Raw genomic sequence first — 26,127 nt, 5'->3', positions numbered from 1 at the left:
GTCTAGCTCTTCCTTGTTTAAAAAAAAAAAAAAAAGTAAAAACATAAAGCCAAGTAAAGTCATTGCAAAAACTGTGGAGAGAAGAGGTTTGTTTAATTTATTTTTGCTGAGCTCTTTTTCTTGAGGCGCTATATGAAATAGAGAACATCTCTCCTCCCACCTTTTATGGGGTATCACTCCAGTTTTGAGAGGTATTTCAAGGAATTGCTTAATTCTTTCCCAAAATATCTTCACTGGCCCTTTATTTGAGAGAGGCAACAGCACTGGGCAGAAATCGGTTATACATGGCTACGTGCAGCAAAAAAAAAAATTCCACAAAGTTCATTCTCAATGAAATACCCAGTGAAAAGCTTTTGTAACACAAGACTGCAAAGAAGATTCATTTCTGCTTTGCAACATGTTTCCAGAAACAAAGTTGTTTCTGCATATTTAAAAAGGCAATGCATGGGATTTTGTTAATTTAGCAGCAGTAGCGAGGAAAATTACGTCTCTGCTTTGTCTCTGTAAATGATTTCACATCATGCACCCACAGACACACTCTGACACTAAATAGAAAGCATTTTGTGCTTACTCTGTCGTAGTTGTGAGCTCCTCCGTAACATGAGCGGTCTGAAGAAGACCTTCACGTTTCTGGAAACCGAAAGGGAAGTTAGAAACTGAGAATGCATTAATACAGGACAAGCTCATTAGGGGTTCTGCAGCTTTCATCGTATTTCAGAAATCCAGGGGAGACGCTGTATAAAACGTGCCTGCTAAGACCAAGTTTTGCAGCGGAAGGGCTGACACAGGAGGGCTCAGTCCTAGAGCAGCGGCATTTGTCAGGCCAACGGCCAAATGAACGTTTGGGAAACGTATGTAGATCTACAGCCTATACAGTCATTAGCAATTCTCCTGAGAGCAGAGGCAACATGCTGCCTGGAACACAAATTAGAGAGAGTTTGTCAGCCCTGTCTTAAGTTCCCCAGGGATGCTTGTTCGTATCACGGAATCAACCAACGCTTTGACACAATTGGCAGCCTGGCTCTCAGGAGGGGTCTGGACTGAAATAACAAGGACTGCTGCCCCCAGGCCAGGGCTTAGGTGCACTGGCAAAGAGCTCAGTGCGGATGGGAGGCTCTCCAGGAGCAGGCGTCTGGCTGAGGTCATCAGTCATGCTCCTGTCAGGCGCACATCCGCCAAGGAAATGCAGGGAGCACAAAAAGCATGACTAGTGATTTCACAGTGGAAATTATTTCCCTTTTATTGGATTTTCTTTCCTCAGGTGATTTTCTGCATAAGCTCTTACACCCAACAAAGAGATAACATCTGATGAGGTTCAATTTCAAAACAGCTTTCTCCAGACTCTATTAAGACACAGCCCCCTAACAGAGGTGGGACCAAATGTTTCTGAGCCTTTCCAGAGTTTTGGAGACATGGCTCATGCCTCTCACTGGAGCCTGGAAGTACATTTACTTGATTCCAAAACTTCCTTAACATGTCCTTCCACTGAGTATATGGGTCCCCTCCAAAATTATGGGATATAGCCTTCTGACTGAAAAGGGGGAATTTTTTTCCTTTCTTCTCCAAGTTGAAGGAGCCGTCACAAAGAGCTCACATCCCAGCAGTTATCTAGGAACTAGGTCTTGTCAGCAAGACTTGCAGCACAGTTAACAAGAAGAGCTGCTAGCTCTGGTGAGCAGGAAAACCTCCCCTGCGAGGCACCAGTTCTTCATACACATGCCATCTAAATCATTTTCACCAGGTGACCCCAAACAAGAACTTACTAGGGAGAACAGCTTTGAAGAGAAACACATCCTTCCCCAGAAGCAATGTAAGGAATAAAAATTTAAACCTAAAAACCAGTAGCAAGTATTCCTTCCCTTCCACTCCCTGTTCAAAAAATGAAGGCAGTGTTGCTTTCTCAAGCCACCCAGGGAACCTGGCTGAAAGCATGGTGGGAGCAGTTGTCTCCCACCATTCTGCTGCCACCATTCATGCCAGCACCTGGCCCTGCACGAGATCTAGCCAGCTGGCCATGTCTGCAGATACCTCAGTTCCCTATCACAAATGCATCTAATTCTGCTCCCCTAAGGGCATCATAGGATTTGTGTCAGAAGGTTTGGTAAAACAAGCTAGGATGACAGCACGGATGGAAAAATGAGGAAGCATCTGACAGGGCAGTATTTTCTTGAATACAAAACAATGTTGCCTTTATTCCATCCCAACAAGCCTCTGCTCTACTAACACAGGTTTCTGCACACCTTCCAGGCATCATGTACTTCAGGGGGAAGAAGCTATAAACTGTGAGCAAAAAAACGCAGTAAGTGGTGACTAGTGAATAATGCCTCCAGACAGTTGATGAGAAAGAAGAATGGATGCCAACACTGATTCCCCAAGGGGTAGAAATGGCAGCAGTTTTCTCTGTAGCTGCCTAACAGGCAGCTGAGCATGCTGTTCTTACAACAAGCCTAGGTCCCTCAGCCTTGCAATCCAAAAACAAATGCCAATCTTTAATAAAACTCTGATTTTCTGCATCACGGCCACCAGATATATTTATTCTCCACCCTGCTTTGCCTCTGACCTTTCAGCCTGCAATTCAGACTTCAAGAAAATTACTGCAAAAATACCTCAGATCTCCCAGGGGCACCAAGGTGGCACATGCTGCAATTTTAAAAATGAGAAAAGGTAAGTGCAGAAGACAACAGTTACTGAGCCCTGTAAAAATAACCGACATACAGTATGCCTTAACAATTTTTACACTGATTTCCAATAATACTTTTGCTTTCCTGAATCACTGCTGAGCATTTATGCGCTGTAAATTCATGTTTCAAATATCAGGAGGTAGAATCAGCTGGGAGAAAAATCTCAGGATATTCAGTTCTCACTGGAAGTAGGCACTGAAACCACAAAGTTTCTCCCTCCCTGCCCTAATTGAGGAAGGTTGGAACAAGAGGCAAATGTTGAATGACACAAGTATTAAAACAAGTACAATCTTAGACTCTTAACTCAGCACCTGAAGTGGCTATCAATAAGATCTTAACTAAAAGACTCACCTAAATCCTTGCTCTACTAGGCATTTCATGTATAACTTGGACGTGTACTGCTGTGCTTAAAACATTCTATTTTAATCAAAAACCAGAATCTAGCAACACAGGAAAGTCTTAGTCTAGCACCTGAGAACCAATCAAGATTCTTAAGAAAGGGCAGAATTTCAGAGAAGAGTAAAATCACCACCTGTCTTTGGAGAGCTCGATAAATACTTTCCCTGTAGCACAGTGCTGTCATAATATTGTTCCATTTACTAGGCAGGTCACTGAAAATCAGAAAACAAAGTCCACAGCACTTACACAAGCTAGTAAGGTATTCTGCATTGCTCTGACACAGGCTATGAAAATGCACACACTAACTTGGCTAAGCAGCAACTTGTTAAGCCAGTACAACTCTGKCATTTTCATATTGTGAGAACTGCCCTTCTGGGCAAGAAGCTGCATGATGTGCCAACAGCTCAGCATATTGACAATGAAAAACCTAAGTGTCCCATGAAAGTGGGACTTAACTGATTTTGAAAATTTCAGTGTGGGTGTGTTCTTGCACAACACCCCCACAATATCTTGCAAGGTTTTCTTGCTCCTGGGTCAATTCTGTAATTTTACGAAGAAGTCACTTTATAAACTGTTGGTTAATCCCTTTAAATGCACTTCAGGCAAGAAGAGGTGTTTATCATGATCTAGTTTGGCAGAAACCTAATCATGAATGGGATATTTAATAAGAGATCATTTAACAATAATATTGATAATAATAATAATCTATATTATAATAGTTTTCTTATTTGGATTAGGCATAATGCTAACCTCATAACCATTCTTCTGTTTGTCCTTAGTATAACAAAGGCCAAAATCCATTTAGAGAGATCTGTGTTACTGAATCAGCATGTATTTTTAAACTAGATGATGAATGATGAACTACAAAAATCCAATTTACCAAACTGTAAGGCAAAGATTACTGTTCTAGAAACACTGCAGAAGAAACATGTTTCAGTTTATACTATGCTTTCCCTTCCATTTAAATAAAAATAAGGTGAAGAGTTGCAAGCTCTGCCTGGCAATGAGATAGGAGGATTGAAAAAAGCCCCGTCTCGCATGGGCCCAGCTAAGGGAGGCTCACAGCCCGCAGTTGCCATAACCACCTCCAGGACACCAGACTCTACTTGGCCTCTCATGCTATGTATTAACTCACCTTGTATTACTGCTCTGACACCTTTGAGCACTCCCCTGAGGACACGGGAGCTGCTGTTTCTTTCCTTCCCTAGTTTCCGTCAGCCTTCATCTCACCCCATCCTCACCTCAACCCTGCCTCATGTCAAGACTCAGGACTCTGGTGAACCAGATCCTCTCTGTAGGTGTCTTCTCTCTACCCCTCCAGCGTGAAAGGATGTAAAGCCACCTTCTCCACAGCCTTTGCTCCACTACAGGAGGGTGTCCTGGAGCTGTAAAGAAGGACAGGGAAAGGGAAACATCTACTCTTACAGTTTTTTTCTGACACGTCACAGGTTGAAGGACTGCTGATCACTTTATACATACATTTTTTCCCCACACCCTTCTAAGATAATCAAAAGAAGATAAAAAGGAAATCAATCTTCTCTTCCTGGTCATGCTGCTTTATACCTAACTCACAGTTCCTAAAATGAAAAGACTGCCTGAAAGAACTGTCTGAAAGCAGTTCAAAAGCACTTCTAAACGATAACACATACATTTATTGTGAGCTAGGGAGTATCCATTAGTTCCCATTTACACCATACCCTGTGCCTCTAAAGCACTCAGGCAGGCAGCCTGGAAAATGCCATCATTTAATTTAATGCAATGTGAGGCTTGCCTAATCAACCACCACGCAATTTCATCATGTAAGGGGATTCGCATTTGCAAAGCAGAGTATGAGACCATTTTACGTTCCCGGTTCTTGAAAGGAATCCTATTTAAAAATCTGACAGCCCTAACAGTAAATGTACAGAAGGCACTTGCACAGCCTGTTGCTAGCAACTGAGTCTGCCTCACAACAACAGTGTTGCCCACCACCGCGAACAGTCATGGTGTGACCAGGAGAGCAGCCAGCTGGAACAGCTCTACCTAGTATTTCAACAGCTGTTTGGAAAAGCCGGGTTCAAATGCTACAGACAATACTGCCATGGAAGTCTCTGCTGGGATAGAAGGCAAGATAAAAAGCCAGAGTACATATGCTCTGAAAATAGCGTGTTTGTAGACTGACAGGAAATGGTCAACACCAAGCAGAGAAAGGAATAAATATAGCAATATCTAGGGCAGGAGACAAGAAGTCAAGGTTCCTCAAGTCAGATCTCTTTCCCATAACTAATGAAAGCTAACAAAAACACAAGGCTTTGAAAGAAATGATGAAAGTCACCAAGCACACCAAGGAAAACAACAAGTCAAAGTCTGAATAATACATCTTTGGGGGAAAACATCATCAGTGACAGGATTTCCAAACGAGGGAGATTCTACATGCTGAAACTCCTCCATGTACTATTTGTGTTTGAATGGCTTCTCTACAAATGGCAGAAATCATTTATTAAATTGCCAAAAGTTAGAGGCACCATTCTCTTTCACACAATATCCCATCACATGCTTTTAACTTGATACTGCGGTAGCAAACAGCAATCCCAAGCATACTAGGCATATGATATTCTTAGGACCATATTTAAATATGGAAAAAGATGGGTTCCCAGGACCAGGATTCACTGAACAACTAGGACAAGAATTTTCTAACTGAAGAATGGCAGAGGGACAATGGATAGAAGCAGCCTGTAGTATAAAATCAGCATGATAACCAGTGATTATTCTGATCGCATTCTCATACCCGTTCATACTCACCCGTACAACTACCACTTGTACAGACGCATGTTCAGGCAGTCGAATGGGAGCCCGGAAATGCATTGCCAAAGCTACCAGCAGGTGAAGAATGGAAATCAGATTCTTGCCATGGATTGCTGCAAGGAACATGGAAAAAGAAGCAAATGTAAGCATATTGAAGCCTGATTTTAAACAAACAGCTCTGGAAAAAAAGCTGCGAAACTGAAAAAAGACTATGGTAAGCATGGTCTTCTTTCTTCTTTTTCCTGAATTAATAAAGTCTACAAAATAATTTTACAGGTAGCAAAGCCCAGACCCAGCCCTGCCTTCATGTTATCTACCTAACTTAGGAGAAACTTCAGCTCCCTCTCTAGTCAATGAAGAAATAGAGCTGGATTCAATCATCGTTCTCCCTCCACTGGAGAATACTGCAAAATCCTGCTTTTATAGCAGACTTTGAAAGTGGTAGCACAAGCTTGGCTGCCTGTGAGAGACGAACACCATCCACTACCTGGATGAAGGGACCTCTCAAACTCCATTCTCACTTTTGGAATGTAATGGGTCAGACTGGAACTGAGTGCACTTTCGGCTTAGTCTGTCAAAAGCTACATCTCTAAGCAGGCCCTTGCCTCTCACTGTGGTGGCCTGAAGGCTTAGACCATCCTCTAGTAATTGAACGTCTAACAAATTTCTCTTAACTGTAGGGATTCAACTTCAGGAAGCAAACAGAAAACATTTTAATTAAAGCATATGCTTAACAGAAAACATCCTTCAATTATCCCATAGCCCTGCATGTCTGGTGAAGCTTAAACAAAGACTACATGAGAAGGTGAGTATCAGGTACAACCCATACATGGATTTGGTAACAGTCTCTATGCAAATAAATAAAAAAACACACTATTGGAGCACAGAGAAGCTGATCAACCTATTGATTACTATATCCTCCTGGTCTGGGAAGCCGAGAGGAGGCATAAAAGCACCCTTACAGTCAACGTTCCACTTGATCGTCCAGCCATGGGGTCGCAGCAAGTCATGGACAGCTTCCAGCACTGTCTGCAGCTTTTGCTTCTGACCAATTTCAGACTGCGTTACTTCTGCCACATTCAGTTTACGGTCAGCCAATTTTTCTGTATTTAGAGACAGCAACAAGAAAAAGAACAGGAGATATCAGATGGAACAAGGGCCTGGGTGGGAATAAAGAGCACAGAGCACCAGCCATCAGAGCTGGCCTCAGCTAAAAATTTTTACAACAGAGCGATTACCCTCAGAAAACAAATGGCTGAAAGCAAACCTTTCATCAAAGCGTGTTAACTCCAATAAACCCTGCAGTGGAGAACAGATAAGGTCTGGCAGAACATGCTCCCAATTGAGTTTCAAAATATATAACTTTCAGATAGGCACCAAGTTAGCAATAACAGTTGTGCCTCCTGTTTTCTTTCACTGCTGAAAAACACTTAGTACAATAGAGCCTTCTCTCCACATGGAATTTGCACCAGTTTAATGGACTTTTCTAATAAAGGAAGTTAATCTGGGACACAAAAAAAAAAAAAAAGAAATACTTGTGTGGACATTTATTTTAGTCTAACAAGCTTTATTTCAGCTTAGCTGAAGGTCTGAATTTAAAGTAAAGCAAAGTGTGCCTCCTCAAACCCTCAAAAGAGTATCCACCCATAGATTCATACTGGTTTAGTGAAACTAATTTTAAAAAAGTAAGTAAATAGTTAGAATATTGTCATGTTGTCAAGATGGTTGATTACTTCTAAAAATGAATTAATGCAGGAAGTTTTGTTAAATGCCATTACTAAAAGCTGAACTCTGTTTCTGTAATACAGTTATTTGTCGCCAAAATCATACACGAGTCATTCTTTTCTTCCTCTGCACTGTGATCCTCGCCAAAGACACTGGAGCTGAACTTTTCTCTCTCAAAAAGAAAGCTGGGGAAGGGGAGGGTAAAGAGTTCTGCAGCCGCCAGAGCAGTGGGAACAGCTGATCTCTTTTCTCCCTCCAGCCTGGGGAAAAAATGGTCAAACTTTCTGTGCTGTTGGGACTAGGAAGGCAGGACTGGTTGAGCATATTCCAATTATATATTATTATTGCTGTTTTTAAAACAACAACAACAGCAACAAAAACATACTTCACTGAAACAGTTGTCCCAAGACAGGAGAGGCTTCAACATTCTTTTAGAAACATTTCAGAGTTGTCAGAACATGTTATTCCAATAATGGAAATATTTCTGCTCTCAAATTCAAGAGTGCTTTTCTTTTGGACATTTTACCTAGCTATAGATTTAAAAACAAACAAAAAAATAACAGTGACAGAAACACAAAAGTACTTCAGTAAACCAAACAGAAGAGACTTACACATCATCAATTCATGAATGCTTTGAACATTTTGAATTTTTCTATCAATATAGAGTAGGAATTTTTTTTTTAATCAATATCTGAAAATTTAAATGGGAAAAGTGTTCTTTAGCCAAGATCTCCCTGAGGTTTTTTTTAAACTGACTGCTAAAGCATTTAAATATGATTTTAAATGACCTTATATCTTAAAAAGCAAATAAATAAAAACCTATCCTACAATGTTCACATTTTGGTCATGTGTTACGACTCCTATCTATTCTCAGTGCAGGTGAACTGCCAGTCACCAAGCAGAAACTGATTTTCTCTCCCCCTGCCACAGGGAACACCAAGCCGCTCCAGTCTCTCTCGGAGGCACTGCCTGCACCTTGACAAACCAACCAAGCAGGGAGCCCTTCCCAACCAGTTGCACAGCCACCTGCTAATCTCAGAGCTGCTTCAGAACAAGCCCGTTGACAAGTTGCTGTCTTTCCCCTATCATTTCTTCTGCCTGCTCCTCAAGACACAGACCTTCCTGAAATGTCTCTCCCACGCAAGGGATGGTAACTGCTAGTTGAGGTTTAATGACCCTACTGTGTTAGCCTTTGCTGTTGGCAAAGGGAGAGCAGACAAGTGTGAAACCAATGGCTGACTTAATTGCAAGACCCCAAGCGCCAGGAGCACCACCACCAGTGGGATGTGCTTTGCTGCCTCTCGCGCCACTCATGCAGCACAAGGATGGCTAGACTCAGCAGCACGCCTCTTGCTGAAGAAATCAAGACAGCACTGAAGAATTTGTGCTGTGACAACGTGAGACTGATGATGAGTTGTGAGGGCTTTAGGGCAGGGGAGATGCATTGGCTCTCCAGTCGGCGGCCCAACAGGAAGAAGATGAGAAAAAGCCAGTGCAGTTAAAGCCTCAAGACTGCAAAGATAAACTTGCCTAACTTTCCTCCCATAAGATATGCTGCTGAGTCCAGCTGAGCTACGTGTGCATGTACAACCAAGCACTTTGCAAATGTCTGCGGACCTGAGGGTGCAACCATGGCCTCTGCGCACACCACTGATTGCTTACACTCCCTCTGACAAATGGCTACAATAAAACACACTACCATCAGCTGAAACAGCAGTGTCTACAACGGGAAGTACGATTCTGCCCTCTTATTATCCTCTGCAGTCAGACTGTGGTCACACGCCAATTACTACCTTCAGCAAGAGAGACTGAAGCAAATTTGCAAGTCTGTCTGCRATACTGTTCCCAGCATCCCAGAAAGGACGCTTAGAGGAACGCCAGCTCACCCCAATTACTTCAAAGGGCTTCTGGAGAAGCCGCAGTAAGAGGGAGCACACCTTGGTGTTAAGACTGGTGAGGTCACCCACACAGAGACTTAAGTAGCAATAAAAAACTTGAACTCCAATTTCTGAACAGCCTTATTTAAAAATATCACACTAGAGCTGAAAATTCTCATAACATAACCCACTGGATGCTGCCCCAAACCCGTAACTGTTTTGTATTCATGCAAACACTCCCCAGCCAAAGTTAACTCTGCACCACCTCACTTCCCCATGTCTGGAGGGGTTTCAGTTGCTGTCTAATAGAGCAGTGTCAAAAGCACTCTCATTTTGTTCCTCAAGATATTTTGGGGGAGTTTTAATTGCACACAAATCAGTTGTTGTTAACCAATGTTTAAAAGCTTGTGAATGTTCACCAAAACACTGCAGGCCTGTTATTTAAGTAGCATACACAGAAAATTCAGTAAGTAGTATCCATCAGAGCCAATGAAATTATCACCATTAAATCCTCTTGCCCCACTCTGATACATACAGCCCATATCCCAGCCCACTCTTGAAAACATATCATAGATAGATTGTTTTCATTTTACTTATTTGTCTCCCAAGAGACAACCAGAGTGTATTTACCACGGCACTTGGAGCTTAAAGGCTCTTTGTGTGCCAGAAGCGCCCCATGAAACACTGCATCGTCATTAGAAGTTTCTTCCTTTGTGCTTCTTGAGTGAACACTAGATTGCAAAGAGGCGAGGGGGTTGCCAAATCACGACTGCTTAAATGAGTATAACTCTTCATGCATCATTCCTCCCTACACGCATAACAGCACATTAGGAGTATGTGCCTGCCATCATGCACTCTCTGTTTATCAAAAATGTTTCTAAAAATAATTCTATTATGATCTCAAAAAAGTTTTCATCTCAAAAGCTTTCAGGAGTGAACTCCACAGACAAAATTTTGGCCTACATAGCTTCTGCTTGATCCCCCCCATCATAAACATTCATCTCTTCACCTTTTCTCTGCCACATTACAGTTGTCTGGCTCTTCTTAGTCCACAAATCAGATACCTAAAAATCATCTTGATTTCCTCCCCTTTCAAAACACTACCTGAGAACAGATGGAGAAGTTGACACTGCAGCTATCAGCAAAACAATCTGCACCTCTGGTGAGCCGGTGAGTTACTGCACAGACTGGCTGCCATCTGCAGCTTTGGAGAGAATTAATTTTGGGCCCCTTCCAGTCCTCGGGGCCTTCTTCTCTCATGTGAACTCACCTAGCAGCTTCTGCAGCACCTGCCCATCATAAAGGTCTTCTTCAAGCTGTTTGACAATGATTCGCTCCTCCACCAGCACATCATTTATCCAGTCAATTAGAACCTGGAGGTACAGAAATGGGAGACAAATGTCTAAAATCCACCGAAATACGTTCCTTCCATCCCAGGCAATAATCAGGAATAGAGAACAGAGCAAGGCTTACCATATTTATGTATTTCCAAATCACAGAGAAATAATGGTGAAAAGATGTTTCTGCTTTTGTTACTTTTAATTCAGGTCTTGGAAGAGATGAAGAAGTTTAGGTGCCCTCTATTTTTCCTCATTAAAATGTTTCTTTATTGCACCAGTTCTAAAGCAAGTAGCAACTAGCGGCTCTGCAACAACATTCTTTGCCAGTATCTATTTACTCCGGGTCCCAAATATCATGTCTTACCTGCTTTACATGATCAGCAGATGTACAAGTAGAGGACAACAGTCCCATGAACCTTAGCTGACACAGAGTCAACCACGGAGACTCCCAGCACTCCCTCCATGAATCTCTATCCTGCACAGACACTGGATGGTGGGCCAGAAAGAAGTATTTCAGAGAAGAAAGAGTATCTGCTCCTATTAACATGAGCTAAACAGATCCGCTAGGTGGATCCCTGCCATTCAGCAATAAGACAAGGCATTTCGTGTTAAGAGTTATTACAAAATAGAGGAGTCTGGAATTAAAATTTTGGTCAACTGGGCCTAACAGCCATTCCACAACAAATATGACAGTCCCCATATGCTGATTACCATAATTATAAAAATCATTCAGTCGCCTGCAAAACAGGAGTGAGCATAAAGAATCTTTAAAAAGAAAATGAACTGACTTATGTTTTCCAGGTGCCAAAGATAATAATTTCCAAATCGTTACAGGAAAAACAGCGTTGACTATTTGAAGTTGGCAGTAGCATTTTCCCCCAATTTAATATTTGGAAAATTAAAGGACTTTTGCAAAAATAATATAGTTCTGTGGGAAGAGATTTAATGTTCTCCTGCTAAACCCCAGATTATAAAAGGGGAGTATAGAATTGCCAATCAGCGACATGCAAAATCCATTAACTAGAGCCACCAGAAGTAATGAGCCTGAATTAAAAATTGTAAGGTTTTTAATTTACTTCATATAAAATTGTGGATTCTTTAGATTCACTTCCTGCTTACACCCCATATTTCTGCCTCTACTTGGCAGTCATGATGGCTAAGAACCTTTTTTTTTTTTTTTTTTTTTTTTTAAGTATTGAAGAAATTAATTATGAAACAAAAACAAAACATAGACAGCCTTCCACTGGAAAACACATGCCTTGGCAATTGTAGGAAACATGAACACTTAAATATGCTGTTCACAAGGATATTTAACTAATTCTGTCTTCATTGAATTTACCAACCTCAAGTTTTGCTAGATTTAATGTCCACAATGAAGTTTACAGTTCAAAACTGGAATGTTCGTGCTTCATGTACCTCTAATCTGTATCTCCAGTACCTCCAAAGCACTCYGAGAATGAGCAGGGCTAAAACTCAGCTCTAAAAATAGCATACAAGTGGCAAATTTTAGCTGGGAGATGATGGCAACCAGTCAGTTCGGGGAGAGGAAAGATCAGATCCAATGCATGCATATGTAAATTGTTTTTTCCTTCTAATCTGCCTAGAGGGAAGAAAAATCTCAATAATAAAAATGACTCCTTTAAAGAGCTTCCTTTCAGTACAAAACTTTTTTGACAAGTTATTCACGAGGCAGTATCAGCAAAACATCAAAAGCCGTCTTCTTTAGAGGAGGGAAAGTGGAGATGATGTTCCAAAACAGATGTAGAGAGCTGAGGATGTGCTCTGTACCACTTCAATCACTCCACTTCTCTTCTGTGACCTTACAGGAACCTTGTCCATCAGTTGGACCATTCCCTCTATCTGATGGCCTCCTCTGTGTGGTTACAGCTACCACTACCTCAACACATACAGCAAAGCCCCACACTCTCACCCTCTTTCACATCCGTCTCATATCACTTGTTGCACAGGAGAGTCATCCGGTTTCTCTCCCTCCTTCTCCCACCTCGCGCTCCCCTGCTGCAGTGCCTTCCCAGTTTGCACTGTCAACAAATTGCTGATCGTACCTCCCCTGCTCCAGCAGCCCAGGGTAGATGTAGCCCACGGACCCACCGGCTGCCCTAGTATTTGGGGGTCTGGATTGAGAGGGYAGTGCAACGCCCTGCTGTGGCAGGAACGGTCCTCCTCCTACTTTGGCCCGTGGTCAAGGGAGAAATGGTGGAACGCCTGTCTCCCAGAACCTGCTCCAACACGCCCTGGAAACAATCTTGCTCCTGGGTCATGTGCCTGATATATATCAAATACAAGGAGAGAGAAATACATCAAGAGGACTGCTCTTCCTGCATTTCATCCTCTAGTGGTTCTCAGGACACCTCTTCAGCAATCTCTGGATCAGGTTAACTCTCCTTGCTCAGTCCACCTCCTTGGGATTTTTCAAGGATCATAGCATGTTGGCTACCATAAGGAACAGGGTGCTGAACCCCTTGGTTTCCTTTGAGATCACCAACCAAAATCAGCTTGTCAGAAATTTTAGCCAGCAAAGGTTAAGTAGGAGAAGATGCAGCATCAATAAAACAGTTGACAAGGCTCTACTCCACAGGTGGGAAGCCATGACCACGTTTGGGGAAAAAACTCCCTAGCTGCTCTTGTCTCTTTTCAGTCTTTTTCAGGGGATAGAGGAACATTTATGGTAAAGGGCTGGAGGGAGACGTTACAGTGAGTTTTTAAGCTAGTAAAGGACTGCCACAGCTGAAAGACAGCAGGAAGAGCAATACCATCTTTGGTCTTGAAGACTATTCACCAGTGCTACAGAAAAGCAGCTCCTCAATAATTAGATACTTTCTTGTCCCAGATCATCTAAAAACAGATTTTTGCAGCCTGTCAATAAGGTGACTGTGCAGTTCCCAAATGATATGACCTTGATACACATAGATATCAATAGAGAAGAACTGAAGAAATCAAAGCCATAGAAGATTTGAGTCATCCATGAGATTTACAGTAAAGACTTTCAAAAAAACTCAAGTTCAGCTGAAATTATCATTTGAAATCAGATCCCATTTAAGTCCTTACATGAAGTAGCCAGATTTCCAGAAGTGCTCAGTAGCTTTGTTAAAGGAAGACTCAGAATACTAAAGTCTTTCGAAACCTTTAATTAACATTTTACTTCCTCTTTCTGGTGATGAATAGTGTTGAAGTTTGAATCTAGAAAATGCCAATGGATTATAAATAAAAACCTGAACGTAGTTTTTAATGTAGGAGCCAACATCCCTTTTTAATTTGTTTAACTTTTGCAAAGGGAGCAAAGCAACACCATTCAGGCTTATTTAAATGACTAACACACAGAAATAATTTCTGACTCTCTTCTCATGGAAAGTCAGCTCTAGTTCTTCATAGTTGCTCCTTTATGCAAAGGCAGAAGCAGAAAATATTCAAAAACCTGAGTATCCAAAAAGTTAAACAACTTGATGCAGGCACAGAGTGCTTGGTGGAAAGCAGACATAAGTTGCAGCCAGAGAAGTGTTCCCCTGCATGAAAATACGCTTAATTTGGACCTGTCAAATCTCACCCTTCTCTATCCCATTCCTTCACTTCTGTGGCTGCACTTTATACATCTGCAGTTCAATGCTAATTTGTAAGTCAGGCCAATGTTTGGTGCATAAAGTAATGGGTGCAAGAGACAGACTGCAGAAGCAAGGAAGAACTTCCCCACAGCGCCCTTCCTCCCAGCACCAGCTGCACCACCATGTCTCTCCTCCTGCACCAGGACCAGAGAAGCCAGCGCAAGATCCCACATGCCCCTAATGATCCCACATCCAGCAAACACCTCCAATGCATCCGTGGCCTGTATTCTTGTTCAGCACTCGGAGACTCACAGTGTTTGTTATAGCACCTTGCTGGATCGTAACTTTACAGAAAGCCACTTTTCTATAAAGTCTTCTATAGGTTGGGGAATAAGTAGTTATTTTAAAACTTTAATATAATATCCCCATGTCCTCAAAACCATGCCTGCCCTTTCATGAACATCCACACTCATAGAAAAAAATCCCTGAATTGCATCAAACACTCAGATGCATGTGTTTGTAGTTATAAAATTTCCAGCAGTGCTTTAAATTCTGACATGTATATTTATAATACCATTTTTAGGGCAAATGAGTATGTCTGATTCAATGAGCCATGTTTCATTACTAAACACTGGACTGAAAACTGAAATTTGCCATGAGGGTGACAGCTGAAATAAAATGGTGCCAGAAATCTAGAAGGAAAAAAGAGTCTGCCTGGCTCATTCATTTTTTAGTTCATGCAAGATGGGTTTTTGCATCAAACTACACCAGGTCTGTGAAGCATTTCTGTTTTGCAGGCTGACAGCTCCCATGGCAATGAAGCACTTTCAGAGCTAATCTGTAGAGTTCAAGGGCATAAGGACCCCATGATCACTGCTACATAGTAACAAACAAAATGAAAAACAAGACAAAATATAGGAGTGCATGTGGCACAATGGGAAAACAGGAAACCCAGTCACCAAAAACAGCAAAGAAAGAAAACCCTGATTTTAATGACCTTTTTTTTCCCCTCTGGGAGCTGGAAGAATTAGGAAGCAAAACTCAAAGGTCTGAAAGCTTTACTGACTTCAGGGTTGAATATGGAAATTCATATAGAAAAATCATATTCAGGTCTGGAAACTTTTGACTAAGCACAAAGCTCTGCCAGCCTGCAAACAAAGAGATTTTTTGCTTTTTAAAAGCAGACCATAGAGCATTTAAAAACCAAGGTATCATTTGGTCACATGTGAAATCTTACTGAAAGGACACAAAACTTCACAGTTTCATTTTGTTTTTCTCTTCACCACAGTGAATCTAAACAAGCCATTAAATTGGTCCARGAAAAAAGAAATACCATAAGGAAAAAAAATTCCTTCCACTATTACATACAATACACAAAGAAACATCTATGAACAATATGGAACGCACAAATATATCAGCCTCCTGCTTTGTGAAAGTATTCAAAAGAGAGCTAGAAGAACCCCCAAGTACTCTTTAGAATTAGTGACATGGATAAACTAAGGGACTTCTAGAARATATTAATGGAAACTGAATTTTAAACAGATTCACAATGACATATAGACTAGAAACTGGATTTTAACTATCACCAATGACTGAAGCAAACAAGAACAAACAAGGTAATCCAGGTCATCTCATGTCCAATCACAAAATAGTCCAAGCTTGAAATTCAAATGCTTATTTTTAGTTGCACATTTGTCAGTTGACAAATATCGAACAATGAATAAAAGAAGCTCAAACATTCAGATACTGGAAATAGATTCCGTAAATTAATTCGTGCGCGTGTGTGTGGATATAGATATAGTTATAGATAAAATGCAACTCATCTCTCATTTTCTGATCTGAATTTTCAGCTTTGGGTCCTCTAGCAAGTTTTGCACTGCTCGTCTTAGAAGTATCTCTTTAGCCATGTACCAAATTGTACTTGACTACATACAAGTCAAATGAGGGGTTGGGAAACGCTGCTGGCCATAAAGGGAACTTACCTGAACACATCGCTTCACATTGACAAATTGTGGTGAACTATTTTTAGAATACCACTGATGATAACAAACAATACTTTTTAAGTCATAGTTCTAGTTCCTGATCATTTTCGTATGTGCAAGAACATTTAAAGCATCTATTTCAGCATCCCCAACTGAGCAGCCTTCAATGAGGGGGATTCACTGTGTATTTGCTTTAGCAAGACTAAAAAATGGTTCCCCCTTTTTTTTTTTCTCCTGGTCTTTCTGCATTACCACAATGTTATATGGCCCATCTTTCCAGAGCTACAACAGCCCTGTCCTAATCACTTCCAAACACTCACAAAAGCTTGCACTGATCAATCCCCTATGCATATAATTCCTCTGGCATCAGACTAACAGAAATTAAAACAGTATTTTGTGGAGACAAAGAGATATTAAAACAATGTCAGCAACAGATATCTTTGCTTCCTTTTTCACCGTGTTTCCATTTACTCCGACTGTACATGACTGACAAGAGAACAGAAACGCTCAAAATCAGTGCTGGCAAACCATTGGCACTTCTTCTACCTCTGGCATTGAAAGAGATTTGGGCTGGCACCAGTGAAACTAAGCTACACTACCAAATTTTAAAAGGCACCAGACACTATTGCTGCTATTGACACATTCATCTTTGAGGGGACAAAACACATAACCATTCTGAACTATAAAAAAACTCAGTCTATTCCACTCCTCACTCCTTGCTAGACCATGGAGACCTTTGATTTCAAGCTCTTTGGAGCAGGCAGCCCCTTCTGGCTGCCACTGCAGAGCACTTAACTTGGCCAGTTCTCTTGCAGCACTGGGGCTCTTAGAAAAGTTAATTAACCACTGAAGAACGCAAAACAAGAAATAAATTGCTCTTTTTTTTTTTTTTTTTTTTTGAGTTATCCAAATTCCGTGGCGTAAAGTTTTTTTGCCAACATAATTCAAACCCCTTCCTGGTTTACAGATTCACACCAGCATAATGTTAAATGTCTCTCCTGCTAAATCTCTCCTAAAAACTCTCACCTCATGAGAGGTATGCAGATGTTTAGCAGTTACCTAAATTAGATCATTTTCAAGTAGGCAATCTACAGGACATCTCTCTCTCCTTGGATGACGTCTCTGAGGAAATAATTCCCAGTTAGACATTGCTGCTTGCACTGGCTGCTCCAGTCTAATTGGTAATGCATTATTCTCACCTCATGCAAGTGTGAACTGGCAGAGTGAACCAGAGCCTGACTCTACAATGCAGTATATGCACTCAGACTGGTGTTGCTCTATGTCTGATTTTCATTCCTTCCAAAGGTTTTCAGGGTTTTAAAACAAAAAATACAACCTTGCTAGAGTATGATATACCTGGAAGACTCTCCAACTCATATTAAATTCAACAGCAAAATTTCCAATTTACTTCGACAAAGCAAATGCAATCTCAATATCATGTCTCCTATGTCAGAAAGTGCACTGGGTTCCTTCACTGCAACCACTCTGGTTCAGCTGAATTATTCATGGTAATATCTCTGCTCCACTAGCAAAGAAACCACAGTATGTTTTGAAAGAGTGGTGTGAGACCATTATATCTTTTGASTGAATTAAAAGATTTGGGTATTAACAAAGAAAGAATGTACAATTCACCTAATTTAAAACCACGACATATTCCAGGTGAATTATAATGACAAAGAAACTTGAGCACAGCTCCCTGCTAAACTGGGTTTGATGCAGTTTTGTAATCCTAATCATGCTACTGCACTGTTAATAACAGATCCGCGGGCTTATTTTCAAGATATACCAAGTGAAGAGTTTGCTGAGGTGTTCTGTGAAGTGCATGTTCGTACATAGGGTGCACAAGGTTTCCTGAAAGGAATGTGCCCTACTTGGAGCGGGGTATACATCATACAAAGTTTTCAGACCCACCTAACCATAGCTACATTGTGGTTTCTAATGAAAACGATTTTTTTTTAAATTCTTCATCCAAAGGAAATGTAGCAGGAAGTAAAAGACAAGCACAAAAGCTTTTTGGAAAGAGGTTGTATTTATTCAGAACTGCCAGCACTTCTCTTCCTGCTCAAGCTTTCACTGTGTTAACCTCAACCACTTAACCACAYAGAAATGGTTCTCCTGAATACTAGTCTCTCAGGATCAAACCCTTCATCATACACGTAACAAACTGCGAGCACTCCTGAGGCCCAAAGCCACACCTCACATCAGCGTAGCTGGAAACACCATCATCCCTGACACCTTGGGCAGGTGTCTCCAGTGATAACAGATTCTGAACAATCTGGCCCATTTCCTAAGCCCACTGGTAAACTAGAAACTTTTCAACCTTCCAGCCACAGAGGATATGAATAAAAGGATAATCAAACAAAATGAAATGTGGGAGGCAGAGGCACTGAAAACAAAACAAACAAACAAAAAAACCAAATCTCCTTTCCACATCCTGACCAGCAGGACTGAAACGCCCACTGAACATTCTGCTTCAAGAAGCCATCAAGACCAATAACTTAAAGAAGTTCAAGAAGAGCACAGGCTCTTTTTACAAATGCCAAGTTATCCATTGTCACAGTAAAAATGACGAGAATTGCATGGAAGATGATCAGAATAAACTCATGTTTAAGAACTTGTGAGCAACTGAATTACCAAGTCATGAGTTAGCAAGTTCTTGTGAGGTAGCAAATCACTGGTTAACCTAACCTTTTCTTTGACATACACAATGCGCTGGAAGAGCATATGATTAGCTAAGGCAGTCGATCAACTTACTCTTSTGTTGGTCTCTGTCCATGCTCTGAAAGACTGTGACGCCATTCAATATGAGAGCTGAGGGCAGGTAAGTCTGCACCTGCCTGCAGAAAAATTTTCATGACTGGGAGTGTCCTTTTTTCCTTTTTTCTTCTTTTTTTAAGCAACAACAGAATACAGGGCAAGAAGAATCTCATTTCCCACCTTCCGATTATGTTAGAGGTCTCCCCCTAATTCTCCTCTACCATGCCCTTGCTTATTTCAGTCCTCCTCTTTCCTTTCCTGAAATCTCACTGTTGCTTTCCAAGACTCCTTCCCTGTTGTTGTCGTGACAGGTAGCCCAGGTTTGTGTGCCACTGAGAAGAATGGGTGTGCAGCTAGATTCAAGCTAAGCACTGATCCTCACTTTGATAATCACAAGGATATAAATAGATCATGGAGCTTCACTCCCTAACTACCACAGGCACTCTGACATCCTTCAGCCTTTTCTTGTTTCTTTCGTTGTTGTTTTTAGCCTTACCCATACCATTCATGTTGGTGACCTCAGCTTTCACAGATATACTTCAGTAATGAGCTGTTACTCCTCAACTGTACTCTTGCTAACCAGCTTGTAAATGACTCTGGCTCACTACTTAAAGATTTTAAGATGGATAAAATACCGATTTCCTACCTTGATCAGTTCTTTGAACTTGGGGTCTTCTTTTGAGTTAGGATCAATCATGGTGCGTTCCTCATTCTCCTCTGTCCAAGTAAAATGGGAAACTTTAATTAGATACACCTCAAATGTACACTGCTGAGAATAATGCAACCATAATTATTCATGAAGTGGGCTGGCAGCTGATTAAGAAATGACAGTGCCTAGTCATCATACTAGCAAGGGAATATCCAGTGATCAAGTGTTAGGCATTTTTTTCAGAGATGCACAGAAAGATCACACAGCTATAACTTCCCTAAAATAAGACTGTCTCCACTGACCTTCCTCAGCTCAGACTCTCTGTATGCAGAATACACAAGGAAAATCACCATCCTCAATACTAAGCGGTGCATATTAATATTACCATGCCAAAAACTGCAGTCAATTAATCTTCCCTGACTTCAATTTGTATTTAATTCATATTTGAAACCACCCTTCCCAAATTACACCATCTTGAAGAGTCTAGCAAGCTTATGGCACTACGCTCAGTGCAACAGCTGAGACTTGGGGTGATGGTTTGTGCCTCTATTCTCCCGTTCCCTGAAACTCGGCAGGTCGCAAGGTCACAAATAAGCTGCCTAGAGGGCATGGATTGCTCAACCTGCGGTTAACTCAGAGTGAAAATGAGCCCAATTTACATCGTTTGTACTTGGGCACGGGAGAAGGACACAAAGTAGATTTCTCAGGGGTACAGTCCTCTATTTCTTCTATTGCTGTGGGATGGAAAGATGTGAGAAACACTCTCCAATGGCCAGTAGGACAACCACAAGAGGCATGAATGTAAAGATTAATTATTACAAGGGATGATTTGATACAGAAATATCAGTAGCAAACTTTAGCTCAGTCAGGTTAACAACTAAACCACCTTTGGCAAGATTATCTTTACCATAACAACGCACATGGACGCATGCATCAAATGCATGTTTAAATTCTACCATAGATATGGACAGCAATCTTTAGGAAGCAGCTGGAGCGAGTCTGGTATTTTAAATTCTGCTGCTTGCTTTCAAGGAGTAGGCCTCTCCCTGCACCCTTCATTTTAGTTCATTTGGTAGCCAGGTGATAGCTGTGGTCTAAGTTAGATCTGTGATAGCTGTGATAAGCTGTGATCTAAGTTAGTTCCTTTAAGTAGAGAGCACACCCTGGCTATACACAACAGGAACACAAGAATAGGTGACGGTGTCACAGCTTTGTGAGGAGATCCACTTCTCTACAGCTAAAATAAGCATTTGCAGAAACCATGGATTTATCTTCAGCTGAGAGTCTAGACAGGCAATAGGGAAATGATGTTTATTTGAAGTGAATGGCCAATCTCCCACCGAAACAAGATCTCATACAAGTATTTGCTTGCCTGAGCTTTATGTGGAAGAAATCTTTGAACTCTGATAAAGTTGGCGTATCCCATGCAGTTCACTTAGGTAGCCCAGCCTGCTTGTGTTTTTCTCGAGTACGTATGAATGGAAGCCAGACACACTTATCCTTCCCCAAAAGCACCAACATGTTCAAATACCAAAGCGAAGTCTGAATGTGCTGAACTTAGGGCATCAGCTTCAATCCTGAAAGTATCATAGCCACATTGCAGCACTCTGCTTGGACTCACTTCTCAGAAAAGCTAATTAAACCCAGGTGAATCGCTGCACTGATGCAGTTATACCATTTGTAGCTTTCAAGTTACATTAAGCATTTCTTGGTGGTACTGTATTGCTGGATGTTGACATTCCTTCCAGCATGACAACAAAGGAGGGGTTTTGATATGACCCCAGGTCATGCCATAGTCACCTGGCATAGAGGAACCCTTTAAAATCTGCACAATGACCAAACTACATTGACTCGCTATTACAGTGCTAGATGTCACTGCTGCCAGATGGAAAACATTAGATTCGCACATCACAGGTACAAGACAAACTGTATAGTCTAACTGGGTTGCATTACACCTCTCCCAGGCGTTTGGATTCGGTATTTTGCAGGGTCTCTTATCTGTATAAAAAATAAGTCTCTGCTATCTGAACACACTTGACAAATTTCCACAAACCTAGGAAGAAACATGAATTCCTCTTCTCACTTTTTTTTTCTTCTCCTTTCCTTTACTTCCTCATTGCTCCCTTGGATGAGTCAGGCAGTCTAGCTGTAAGGAAGTGACACCCAACACACACCCAAAACCCTGCAAACTGAAACCCTGAACAAGATTTGATGCATGGGGGGGGGGGGATGGGGGGATGGGACAGAAATTTGAAAATTTACCTCCTTTCTATAAAGTGCTTGTTGCATTACAAATTTCTGTCCTCATAACATTTAATTGTTGTTTCCCCAACCTAAATGTTCATCTGTTCATTAAGTATCAGATCCCATTTTGCTGTACAGTCAATTTGCGAAGTGGCAGCAATAACCAAAGGCAGAATATGGCATCCATTAGTTAGCAGCACTGTGGTATGTACGGTGAGATGGGGTGGTGTAAGGGTTCCAAGAGAGCCTAGGAACCATATCACACATTTCTGCTACAGACTTGCTGTGGGTTGGTCCTTTTGTACCTCAGTTCTCTATTTATATATGGAGAAGATACCACTTCCTTACCACAGAAGGACGTCTGTGAGGATAAACAAAGACTGAGATGCACTTGGACAATGGGTTAATGGTAATGAAGTAAATCTAAACAGACAAATTCAGCAGTATTTTCCATCTAATTTTTCACAGATCCCAAATTTATTTGCTTTCAGGATAACCACAGAAGAACTCAAGTTCTTGGCCACTTCAGTGGACAACCCAATTTTCCTATAATCTGCTTAGTTTAAGAGCACAGTTGGCACACTGATCTTTAAATTCCATTTTAGCCCTTCTACTCTACATCTGCCATGCAACAATCCATGCTCAATTCTCTTGGTTTCAACTGAGCAATCTATATTTAACAGTAAAGCAACGGGTACAGGACCAGAGTGATCACCTTCACCAATACCCAGTAAGTCTAGGCCTGTAGCATGAACACAGTACCTAATAGTGTATCTTCTGGATGAATGTCCACGGTGCTTGGGTTCATCGGTGCATTGATAGCATTTTTACCCTCTTCTTGCAGGTCGCTCACTAAAAAAGAAAAGTAGAAAGAGTGCAATAAATGCAAAGTTTGCAAGATATGTAAGGTAGAAGACGGTATTTGTAATAAAAGAAAACATCTGCTAGGCCCATTTGAAAATGGGCCCAGAGTTAATGGAATTAGGAACTGCAGCTGCAGTGGAAAATGATATTAATGTAACATCCTTTTATACCTTATTAAACTAAAGTCACCAGACTATCACACGAGAATACTTTGCAAGAGACTCAATTCTGTGGTAAGAGCAACCTCAAAGTGCTTGTTTCTCCAGAAGGAAGGGGTGTGAGCCCTTCTTGCAGGATGCCCCAGCTCTAGAGCAGACAGCAAACTGTACAACTGAAATCCTTTTCTGACAGCTCCACCACCACTGATCGCCATCTTTTCCAACTGCAGAGCACCAGCAACTATTGTTTATTATTGACCTTATTAAAAAGYCTCAAAGAATCCTGGGGAGACTTACCAAAAAAAGATAAAAATGTATTTAATTCTAGCATTGATGCTGGCTGAAAAATAGATACAGCATAGTCAGGTGAACACAAACCTGGAATCTGTGATTTCAAGCTCTTATTCCAAACCTACAACTCTGATTTGGGGAAGTCAGTATTTACCCTGCATCAGTAAAATGTATATTAAAATACTTCCATACCTCCCACAACATGGGAGGAACTGAATTTGAGGAAAACTGCCGAGTAATTGTTTAGTATCTATGTAGAACTTGACAGTAAGAAAAGCACTAGCAATGCTACAATGCTTTTACATTCTCTAAACTCAGATGACAATTACTTATTGTAAGTCAGACTATTGAAATACAAGCATTTGAAATAGGAGATACAAAGATACTGTAATAATCCCCATCTATTCAGTGACAGTGCTGTATTAGCATGGGCTAAGATCTGTTGTGGTGGCATTTGTGGTATTTCGGTCCTCTTTGCGGGGAGGGGGAGCGTTGAAGTCCCATACTCTTGAAGGAGGAAAGCAAGGATTTCCAGATGAATAACCAGAAAATCTGCAAGGCAAGCTTCTCTGGGGGAAGAAAAGCAGGAACAGTTATCTAAGAGTCACAGTATCCCAACRGGCACTTCCTTCAAGAACAGTCATTATTCCCCTTTCCTGTTGGAAAACCAAACCACAGGCTGATCATTTGCAGGCAGCGCGCAAACGTTACTGAATCCTGCGTCAGTACTTGCCTTCTCTCCTGCTCTGCTGAGGGGGGGGAAAAACAGAGATCCTGCTGCCTGGGAGGAGGAAAGGGAATAACACCACACTACAGTCCCACTCCCTCTCTCATAGATATATGAAAAGATGCTTAAAGCAAATTACCACGCTTCTTAATGGCAGCTCCAAGATTTACTGCATGATATCATGCACAACTAAAATCCTCAGTTGTGAAATGCTGTTCTTATGCAAGCAACAAACACTAGTCTCATTGAGACCTTATGTCTTACGAACCATGCCAGAGTGGCTGGTTAGAGTTAATATGGCACAGAGCCTGCGGGAAGGAGTCTGGCAGTATCAGCACAGCTTGCTTTCTGTGTTGTGCACCTTTTGCAGGAAGGGAACAGAATAGCATTTGCAATTGTATACAGCACATAGCGTCTGCAGACTGAGATTTAACCTCCTGAATAGATGTCATTTTTAAAGAAACTCTTAATTGTCCCTTTTCTGCATTCATTCTTATTTTTTGGAACAATCTCCAAACGAAAGCCAGGGAGCTAAGAGGCCTCCTGCAACAGCCCAAAACAGCTCTCACAGCATGCTTTACCCAAGGCTATTTGCATGGTGCCAATTAGAGCTTTCTCACTCAAGCAGCTCTTGCACTGTGATGCCAACAAGAATACAGCCACAAGAAGGCACAAATAACATTGTGTGGAAAGTGGACGTTACAGGTATAGATGTTTAAAACACTGTTAGGAATASAGTTGCCCAAATTCCATTTAAAACGTGCTCCTTTTGAAAGTACCAGCCTTTCTCCTAGATGTTACTCTCCTTTCATTATTACGGCATTTGTACCATTTGGAACAGGCAAGTGTTCAGCAAGTTCAGGGCATTGCTGTACCGAATGTTTTGCAGACACAGAAGAGAGCTGGTAAGGTCCACGGGGCAGTGAATGCACAGTACTGTCTTCAGTGTACGCTATCTAAACAAGATACTGTGTACATTTTAAGCCAGACTACTCTTAAATGCAGCTAAACTGTTTTCAGTCCCTAAAGTTCAATCAATATGATACATTCGTTCATTTTTTAAAATATCAAAATGGTCTCCATACTCCTCCTAACATCAACACCTTGTTTCTGAGCAATTTGCTAAACAGAAAGAAAACATTCATATGAATTTGTGCTTTAAGCCCCCTCCCTCAACAGTGCCTCATCACAAGAGCAGCCACGTAAGACCCTTACACTTGGTCTCCAAGTGCAATGTGGCTGGCCAAATTCCACAGGATCAAAAACACAGTCCAACTGCTAAAGGCAAAGCACTGCTGCTTCAGTAGAAAGCCTCCCAAAGCCTGCTGCCCAGAGCGAGCCCTCATTACAGAAATCCCACATCCTACGCCAACAGCTAAGCAACACACTCCTGCTGCAAACGTAAGCTTTCGTACCTGCTTTTCTGCGCTTTTTACAGAGGAGCCCTGCCATTCTGGGCCTTCGGCACGCAGAGCTCTGTCGCACATATCCGCAGACCAGCAGTGCCAGCGGTCCGAGTACATAAGCAGCAGTGTCAACTGGACAAGGGACCAATGCTTGGAGACAGCCAAATCTATGTTAATTTGGGCACAGTGACATAGGAGGAGGCAGTAAGAGAGTCTCCCAGATGCTATGTGGGGGTGGGGGCCAGGGAAGGGAACAAGCACTTTGCATGGTAGCTGGAAACTCAAGGATGACCCTAGCCAGGAGTCCCTACTGTCATGTCTTCTGCAGCTCAGTAAGTGCCTCGCTTGGCCTGCCGCTGCCTGCTGAAGGGCAAGAACAGACACAAGCATTTCAAAGGCAGCATTTTCTCTGCAAGGAGTTCCCTGCAAAAGTCATCTTCAGCCTCTGGCCAAAGCACAGGCAGGTTTCCCACCCCAGCAGTTTGTCAGAACACCACGCAGGTTCACAAAGCAACAACCAGCGTGCAGATAAGCACATTCCCCTCAACACAAATGTTCTTATTTCATCATCCTCCATTTCCCTGTGCTGCTAGGCCTACCCGCAGGTTTTCAGAAAGTTACTCAAAAACATACACTCCATAAGTCTTGAAAACAGTCCCATGAGATAGAAAGGAAATGACAAAATG

General features: G+C 41.6%; 1 protein-coding gene across 5 annotated transcripts in view; it reads right to left on the bottom strand.

Annotated features, from left to right (window-relative positions):
• PARVB (parvin beta) overlaps positions 1-26,127 on the bottom strand; it is a 65,338-nt gene that overhangs the window by 18,790 nt on the left and 20,421 nt on the right. For 4 of the 5 annotated variants that reach the window (XM_026067829.1, XM_026067831.1, XM_026067832.1 and 1 more), the window contains 6 exons: positions 22,758-22,847; positions 19,749-19,819; positions 10,737-10,839; positions 6,827-6,967; positions 5,862-5,977; positions 572-630 (listed from right to left, as the gene is read on the bottom strand). In XM_026067829.1, the coding sequence (XP_025923614.1) occupies positions 572-630; positions 5,862-5,977; positions 6,827-6,967; positions 10,737-10,839; positions 19,749-19,819; positions 22,758-22,847 (580 nt within the window). Of the gene's footprint in view, positions 1-571; positions 631-5,861; positions 5,978-6,826; positions 6,968-10,736; positions 10,840-11,170; positions 11,293-19,099; positions 19,183-19,748; positions 19,820-22,757; positions 22,848-26,127 lie in introns of those variants that run through there. The other variant, XM_026067834.1, reaches the window with a different exon arrangement.

Source organism: Apteryx rowi, unplaced genomic scaffold, assembly GCF_003343035.1.
Source record: "Apteryx rowi isolate R43461 unplaced genomic scaffold, aptRow1 scaffold_263, whole genome shotgun sequence".
In the NCBI taxonomy this organism is placed as follows: domain Eukaryota; kingdom Metazoa; phylum Chordata; class Aves; order Apterygiformes; family Apterygidae; genus Apteryx; species Apteryx rowi.
Note: the sequence above shows the minus strand (reverse complement) of the source record. Positions and strands in the feature narration are given on the sequence as shown.